Here is a 9,319-nt window from a genome sequence, read left to right as displayed (position 1 = left end):
GATCTTTACTTATAAGCGTGGTACTGTGATTTCTACAAGAAATCGGAAATCCATCGGTCAAAAAAAGAATTTTATAAAGAGAGCAATGTGGAGCAATGTCGATACAAACAAAAGGGTTGGAATTGAACAAATGCATTTTATCTCGTTTATGGTACACATCTCTAAATATTTTCAATATAAACAACGATAGCAATTTTTTGAATGAATTCCCTCACAACTGCTGTGTTGACTTAACAGAATTGGAAACTGTAATCGAAAGCTTGATGTAAGTAAGCAATTAATTATATCATGAATTATATTATTGTCACTGCTTTTGTTTTTATATTTTTGAATATACATTTATAGACACTCTCCAAATGAAGAGCAATATCAATGGATTGCTTATATATTACTGTGGAAACTTGTAGATAACAAGTCTAATGTTGACTGTAGTATACAGTCCAATATTCAGACACAATTTGATTGTATACAAATAAAAAATGCAATAGAGCTATGCAGTAATGTATCAGACTGTTTACGAAAGGTATTTCTCTCAAAATTGATTTTTTGTGACTTTGTGTTATTCTTGTTTTTAATAACAAAAATTCTATTTTTTAGGAGTTGTTACTATTTCTTCAAGAATTAAGCACACGATGTAGCATAAAATATACTTCGAGTATTATGTTCCAACAAATCCTTATATTCGTAAAAGATAACATATGTATCAGTACTGAAATTGTGTGTTGGATTATAAACAAATTAATATCTTTTGTTCCAAACGATACTGCCAGAGATTTACAAGATAGTTATTTTTCTACTTTGAAGTCATACTTAGAACACATTCCACCCAGAAAAAAATGGCACTTAAATCATATAGTAGCTCATTCTTCCGAAATTGATTTAGCTACTAGTGACAAGTCTCTACAAATGGTTCTACGCTTTTTGTCAAAAATAGATATAGATGCAGATTTGCAGATCGAATTTCTAAAAATGATTTGTCCTACATTTTCAAAATCATATATTAAAAATATTAAACTTGCCTTATATTCAAAGAAAAATGATAAATTGTTAAGTGAATGGCTCTTACTTTGGAATACAACACACATGTGTTTTGAAAGCACTGCTACTTTACTCACAGTATATAAAATATCTGAAAGTGTATTTGAATTAACAGAAAACTCTGAAATTCTTTTGTGCAAACAAGAATTACTTAAAAGAACAAGTGCAAGAAAATTACATTGGTTGAACGGTATTTTGGTAAGTTTTGTATTTTTCTAAAGCTTCCTTTAATTGGTAAAACAATTTAACAAATTAGCAAATTAATAGATATATATATATAGCTGTATATATGTATGTATGCAGGAATGGCAAATAATATGTTACCAGTCATATCTGCATGTATGCATACTATAGGTATAGACTAGTATATATGCGCATAATGCTTTTATATATATATGTATATATATATATATATGTATAAATATATATGTAGTTTATATGCTAATATATTATTGGGTTGTCCAGAAAGTTCATGCCGATGTTGAAGGAAAATTGAAATGCAGAAGATTTAAATTTTAGTATACATTTATTAAATTATATAGGTTAGTTGGCACAAACTTTCCAAACAACCCAATATATATGTATGTGGTTACATGATTTACTAATGATTAATTTTATATTAAAATAAATTTTATATGTTACAGGATATATGTTATATCTTGACTATGAAAGGAAAATATAGTGAAGTTGAATTATTGTTATCATGTAACTTGTTAAAAAGATTGTATCCAGTGTTATTATTTAAAATATTAAATGATTGTCCACAGGAAATAATGAGTACTCGCGAAAGCTATGACAATAGTATTTCTATCTGTGAGTGCATCAACTTCTTCTTGGAGAAATGTTATTCCGATCTATACAATGATGATTATTTAAACAAATTATATGCGCTCTTAAAAAATCATATTAGAATTGTGGTATACATTTTACAGTGGAAGAAACAACATTATATAGATATGAAATTAAGTGCCAAAGAATCAAAAAATTCGCAATCTGATATGATTGAGCAGACAATATCTATAAAACAAATTTTGTCTCTTTTGCAAAAACACAATATACTTTTTGTCTTGAAACTAATAACAGATATACATGATCAAAATTATAGTGACATTCAAGATTTAGTGAAAGAAGTGTCTTTGAATCAATCCATGAGTTTTCAAGCATATTGTTGCATAATAAACGTCTTAAAAGCCACTTTTTTATGTGAATTTTATAATGTGGAACATAAACAAAGTACTAAATACTTCTCTGACATGATGTTACGTTTATCTTCTTTGTTTCCTCTGTCATTAAGAATAGAAACAATGGAGAATATATTTTCCTTGTTATTTTTACGTTATGAAGATTTCAATGTTATAAATGTTAGTTCCAAAGATGATTGCAATATTCGTAAATCAATAGAATATGAGAAGTCTGGCTTCATAGCTAATAAATATGCTGTAAGAGACATGCTATACTATTTATGGAAGAGTACTTTGATTACAACAGAAGAAATTGATAAATTACAAGTACTCGGATCGCATAAAGAAATGCAACAACTTCGCGAAAATCTATCCATCTTTACATCAACATTGATAGATACTCGTTGGAGATTGAAATTTCATATGGGACTTTATTTTTTTGAAAATGTTGGTACGCCACAAGACGAGTCTGATCCCTCTGATGTAAATAAATTAGAATCTGTAATCTCTCAAACACCGAGTTTTCCACATCGCATCACAGGAGACACATTTTTTTATAAAAGAGATAGTACCTCCGATGAAATTAAAGTTAAATCTGACAGTAGTTCGGAGTCTGGCTTATTAAGCAGAAATAAACGCAGAAAATGTTCACGAATTACTGCAGAAAAGACGGATCATCTGACAACGAAAGATAAACTATCCTTAATAAATTTAATGTTAGCCTCGAAAGAAAGTCTAATTGTACATTGTTTATGGAAAGGCAATTTTCAGAAAGCGCAAGAGGTAGTTGAGGTAATGTTATTTTATACTAATAATACATCATATCGAATTACTTATTTTCATAATATCATACATCGATCGGTTAACTTGACACTTATTCTCACATTTAACTGGGATTAACTTTGATAATTCAAGTTTGCGGCTATAATTTTATACAGAATGTCCAGTAATAACCGGATTATTTCTCGTGAGGTAAAATAGACTAAACTAATAACGAATTCGATTGGATGTACTCAGTGCATTAAATTACTGATGCATTAAAGCCGTCGTATATCGTAGAAATTGACGTAAATAAATATGTTTATTATAAATATAAAAACTGGTGAAATTTTGAAATACTCAATACACTTTATTATGCTGTGAGGTAAAATATTTTATAATTCGAAATATTTGCATTTCATTTTTACAAATTAAATCATTGTATAACGGCTTTAACAATTGGACGCACTAGTGCGTCCTCATTGCCTTTACATTTCGCGATGAGATATGACCGGGCTGATATACACTTTCGAAGATCTTTAGAAATTAATTTCTTGTTAACTATTACGGAAAGTACAAAATGGTACAGGACTTTTCAACTTAATTTAGTTTTCGACTACTTGTTTATGAGAGGTGATGTGGTTATTAAACACTCTATCAGGGTTGGGAAAGTTACTTTTTAGATTACTTTATATGCTTTTGTTATAGAAATTGAATACAAAAAATAATTCAAAATTGGAGCAAATGATAAAATATAATATAAAAAATAAAATATGCGAACATATTGTACTCAATTTGTATAATATTAGATCGTAGAAAAAGTTCTGCGATATTTTTTAGTTCAAAATTATATATACAATACTTATATATACATTTCATTAAAAATTATCAAAATTGAAATTTAAAAAAAGGACTTTTAAAGCTTGAAATCTCTATTTTTGAATACTTACTATATTTTTTGAATTTATGAATTTTGTAATTTTTATATATATATAGAAACTACGAGTGGAAAAAAATGAAAAATTTTTAATTATCTATCTATATAGCTTTCCTTACAAAATTATTTTTTAAAAATGTGTCTACGATTTTTTATGATTTCCTGAGCTACTTGCGGATAACTAAAAAAGAGCATTCTGACTTTGATTGCTCATAAGTCTATTAAAAATCATCGTACTGTAATAAAAAAAAAAACAGATTCTTAAAGCTGAAACATTGTTCTATTAAATGATATAAATACCAATTTAAGAAAAATAAAATATATATATATTTGAGCTAAAAATGACATTACTGTTCTTCTTACACTTCTTATAATTATTGCGCAATGGTTAAAAGAAAAGTAATGTCATATTTTTAGTCAAATTTATATATAATTCTACATTTAAAAAATTAGTAATTGTTTCGATAGAACAAAGCTTTAAGAATCTGATTTTTTAATTGCGATATGATGATTTTTAACGGAGTTATAAGCAATCAAAATTAGAATGCTCTTTATTTAATCCGCAAGTATTGTAACTTGGTAACAAAAAGTTGTAGGAACATTTTTTAAAAACGAATTTTTAGGAAAAACTTTAAGCTTTTATGTCAGATAGAAAATTTCACAACGAATATATTCTGTAGATAATTTTGAACTAACGAAATACGATAGAACTTTTCCTCCGACTCAATACAATGTAATTTATAAATAACTTGTAAAGTAATTTTCCCAATTTTTCATTCTATATAATAACTTATTTTATTTCTAAATAGTAATTTTACAATGCGTAATTATCATTTGAATATGCACCTTCATTTCCTCATCACTCACTTTGACAACAATTTACAGTTTAGTTTTTTACTAATGTAATTTTATAGTCGACTCGACACATTTAATTGTTTTGTAAGATTGTAGTAAAGAAGATTTTTAAGAAAAGGTCAAATCGTTTACATTTTTTTTATATCTTTAAATAACAAATTTTATATATACGCCTTCATCTAGAAGTCACATACATCTAGTGTTACTCGTATTTGCATTTTTATTGTGTTTGAATTACTAACTTTTTATCTTCTGTACAAATTAAATTAAGTTAAATAAATATTTTAATAATTTTTATGCCGCACAAACAAGTCACATCAAATTATCAATAATCATGATGTAAGATTGAGTACAATTATAATTAATGAATATTAGCACATTCATCGTTTAGAACTATAAACGTATTTCTTACTCGCACATCTAGGAAAATGTTTCTATTTCTAAATAAAAAAGTGCTGATAAACATATAAATCAACGGATATCTAAATTGAATTTATCTTAAATTATATGCGATTAACAAATAGTGAATGTATTAATATTCATATATTTCTTATTGCAGCTTCGAAAGTCTTGTATGTGTTGTATTCATATTCAGTAGCTTCATATTTAATAGATTCTTTCTCCTTTTTTAAATCCTTCACGAAAATGCCAGGCGGATTCATTGCGTAATATCGTTTGATGAACATGATTCTTTTTCGTGGAAAACAAAATTTACAACGGAAACAGCAGCAACACCATCCTAAAATATAGTATAATTTTCATATATATTATATTATATTATAATATTTCCATATAATAATTTTTAATAATTTTTCCAAGAAAAGATACAAACTTGATGAAATTACCTCTTTGACACCAACAAGGAATTGCCAAAAAAATATAAATTAACAACCAAATTCGGAGAACCAACCATGTCCTCGAAAAAATCATCTTCGCGGTCATTATGTCTTTCGTGCGCTGATAATCGTATAAAAGACATTCTATTGCTTTAATTCCGATTTGGCTCAGCTCTTCCTTCGTACAATTCTTCGATCGTTTTAAATCTATTAATGTTTTCAATGCTCCTTTTGATATATCCTTCGATTCTTTCTGACTATAATTCAATACTTTTCCTTCCTTTATATCAAATTCCAGCTGCTGTTCGTATTCTATTTTAAGATTAGTGCTGTTGTATTCATCGTATGAATCTTTATAAGAATTTTTTTTATCTGCAACTCTAGGTTTTCTTTCCATATCATTCATTAAAAACTGATCCAGAGTAATTTTGATTTCTTCTTCACTTGTAGTTTTTTGATCATATTCATACAAGTTATATTGTGTTTCTTGCGTTATCATGAAATATTCCGTTGTTTCTGTCTTACTAGTTGTAATATTCCTATCTCTTATAACTTGGAAAAAATCCATCTTTTTGTTTATTATTCCATAATGATTTGTTATCTCTTTGCGTTTTATTCTAACACTTTTATCTATTTATTTGCCAAGAAGAATATTTATTTCTTCTCTTTTCATTTATTATAATATGTGATTAATTACACGTATTAATTAGTACCTGTAGCAACGTTTGTTGTATCTTTTCTATAATTTTGTAATCTCTCAGAATTCCGTATATTTTTTTTGTTCTTATTAAAAAATTAATAAATATGATTAATATATGAACATTATATTCTTAGAATCAATGAATGATTAATTGTTTGTGTTAATTGATGTTATACATAAGTGGCCTGATTCATGGTTTTGGAGAAATACATTATATACTCAAAGAAAAAGCGGTACAATATAAAATGGGAAAAAAATTAAGAAATTTGCTCACAAACCATTTAATAATTATGATACAGAGAAAACGAAGATGGAGCTTGAAGAATGTATTATATTATTTTGACAAACTTTTGATACCTCTTTAATAATTAGTCATATTGAATCATGACGTTAGAAGCGAGAAATGACATGTTAATTTTTATTACGTGCCATTTGTAAATAAAGAGAATTATCCTTGGAAAATTAATTATCTCACTTAATCAGTACAAAACTAAAATATAAAACTACAAATTTCATTTTCATCTTTTAAACATCTTTGTAATAATTATGTACTGCTTTACAAGCATTTGAAATTTAAAAATTTTTTCTTATTTTCTACTTGTTTTTTTTTTTGTAAGTATAGATTTAATAATGAAAAATGTTTGACACTTTCGCTTTTTCAATAAAAATATTTACCTTATCTAAATTATGTTTAAAACCAGCAATAAATGGTTTTTCTTGTTCGAAATTGAATATTTCTTTCATACGTGGTTGTAGCAAAAATATATTTGAATACCGGTTTTTACTTTCGGCGTTACGCTCATTGTAATATTTTACATGAGAATGTAATGGTTCATATCTGCTTTCATCTTTTACAAGAGATTTCAAATCCGTAAGATCCATTGGTTGAATCATTTCGTTTTCATTTTCTTCGTCGTAATTTGCATCATCCAACGCAATTTCAAAGACTTTGATATCCCGTACATCAATCTATACTGAATAACTATTATAACTTTGATCAAGATATTACGATTTGAATTAAAGATTACAAATAGAGTTTATTTTAAGTATTAACTGCATGTGAAATTATCTGCAAGATACGAATCTGAATTATTAACAGTAATATAACTGCTTTTTGATTTAACATTTTAAGCTTCTTCTAATATTATTTAGAAATATATTCTGTTCCCTAGATGTTCCATATGGAAAACACACAATTGGATGGTGAGATTCGATTTTCAGAAGCACTACACACGTTTAAGCAGAATCTATATAAACACATTCGTACTTTAGACACAATAGATTCCTTTAAAGAAAACTCAAAAACTTCTACACTAGAGGTAAATATATTTTACGATTTGTATGCTAAATCTTATTGTAATATAAGTAAGATGTGTTACAATACGTTTACAGAATATAAAATTTGCTGCACAGGAAGGTGTACAGTCCTCTAAATATATCAACCAACTTGAAACATTTTTAGCATCTCAACAAGTACATTTACTAATATTAGATACAAATATTCTACGTAGCAACGAAATATTAACTTTTAGCGCGCTAGATTTAAGTTTGACTATGGGCCAAACGTATCAGATCTCGAGTAATCTATGTGATGTAGCGATGAAGTATCTAAAACTCTGTGAAACGTTTGACAGCACAGGGCATGCGAATTTTTTTTCAAAAATTTATCAATTGTTTTACGAAAATAGAAATAATGTGTCTGTGAACGTTATACTGTGTGATGTCAGAATTCCATTATATATAAAGGAATGGAGAGAAAACGATGCCACTTGGAACGAATTTGAAAATAATTATCATATGCTATATGACTTCAAAAGAATAGAGATTATGGAGACGCAGTCTTGCAGCAATAATTATATTTTAGGATTAAAAACGATAGAAAAAATATCCAATATTTTTGATAGCGAGAAATATCTTTACAACATTTACTTGTATCTACAGCTTATATCTACTATCATTCCAGGTATTAGTAAACTCGTTCATTTATTTATCTTATTTCATCCTTTCTTTTTTTACACAAAATTTATTTTTGATCATATTTTATTGAATCTTACAAGTAATACTACTCATACGCCGATTTTCCTGAGACTGTGCATACATGTAGTACATTGAAAAATATCTGATACTTTTTTTTTTATATCTGCCCAAAAACCGTTTTAAGGTTAGAAAAACTCTTGAATGTATAGGGATGAATTCCAGTATTTGACGAAGTATTTGTACATTTGTTACAGAATGAGATATACGATGATTTTCGAAGTTGCTGGATTTAAATCTGTTCCCAATTTTTGAGAATTCAATATGGTGGAATCAATATGGCGGATTTGATTTTTTTTTAAATGAAGACAGCAAGACATTCTCGCTCTCTGCCGAACTTGGGAATAACCAACATGGAGACGATGAGAAACTATTCTCTTTTAAAAAATTTTTTTGGATTTAAAAAAAATTTTTATTTATTTTTGAGATTTGCTCACATATATTGAAATATAAAGTATGAACATCTAATAATAATAATAATAATAATAATAATAATTTTATCTCCAGTTCCTTTATGTGCTTCACTTTAAAAAGTCTCAAAAATAAACAAACAATTTTTCCAAAAATCCAAAAAAATTAAAAAAATTAAAAATGAAAAAAAAAGGAATAATTTCTCGCCACCTCCACGTTGGTTATTCTCGGATTCGACAGAAAGCGATAATGTCTTGCTGTCTTCATTAAAAAAAAAATTAAATCCGCCATATTGATTTCATCATATTGAATTTTCAAAAATTGGAGCAGATTTGGATTCAACAAAGCAACTTCGAAAATCATACCCCATTCTGTAACAGATGTACTTCGTCAAATACTGGAATTCCTTTTTATACATTCATAAGGGCGTTTTCTATTCTTAAAACGGCTTTTGGGCAGATATAAAAAATACGTGTCAGATATTTTTCAATGTACTACACTATATGTATGTACAGTCTCAAGGAAATCAGCGTATGATACTTGGATAATGTTATTGTTAGTATATGAG

The 9,319-nt window shown here is 27.3% G+C and overlaps 2 protein-coding genes across 3 annotated transcripts in view; one reads left to right on the top strand and one right to left on the bottom strand.

The window, feature by feature from the left end:
* Nucleotides 1-9,319, top strand: part of LOC108692548 (zinc finger FYVE domain-containing protein 26 homolog) — a 21,962-nt gene continuing 12,643 nt past the window's right edge. Inside the window, exons 1-6 of one of the 2 annotated variants that reach the window (XM_018200855.1) lie at nucleotides 1-265; nucleotides 346-523; nucleotides 598-1,236; nucleotides 1,683-3,011; nucleotides 7,479-7,625; nucleotides 7,699-8,269. In XM_018200855.1, the coding sequence (XP_018056344.1) occupies nucleotides 96-265; nucleotides 346-523; nucleotides 598-1,236; nucleotides 1,683-3,011; nucleotides 7,479-7,625; nucleotides 7,699-8,269 (3,034 nt within the window). In that variant the 5' untranslated portion in view covers nucleotides 1-95. Of the gene's footprint in view, nucleotides 266-345; nucleotides 524-597; nucleotides 1,237-1,682; nucleotides 3,012-7,478; nucleotides 7,626-7,698; nucleotides 8,270-9,319 lie in introns of those variants that run through there. The other variant, XM_018200854.1, reaches the window with a different exon arrangement.
* LOC108692549 lies at nucleotides 5,310-6,296 on the bottom strand. The gene is made up of 2 exons (XM_018200856.1): nucleotides 5,616-6,296; nucleotides 5,310-5,509 (listed from the first exon to the last, which is right to left on the bottom strand). The coding sequence occupies exons 1-2, from the start codon at nucleotides 6,172-6,174 to the stop codon at nucleotides 5,310-5,312; spliced, it is 759 nt and encodes a 252-aa protein (XP_018056345.1). The 5' UTR covers nucleotides 6,175-6,296.

The sequence above is a fragment of the Atta colombica genome, unplaced genomic scaffold (assembly GCF_001594045.1).
Source record: "Atta colombica isolate Treedump-2 unplaced genomic scaffold, Acol1.0 scaffold76, whole genome shotgun sequence".
In the NCBI taxonomy this organism is placed as follows: Eukaryota; Metazoa; Arthropoda; class Insecta; order Hymenoptera; family Formicidae; genus Atta; species Atta colombica.
The sequence above is the reverse complement of the archived record's forward strand: the minus strand, read 5'-3'. Positions and strand labels throughout refer to the sequence as shown.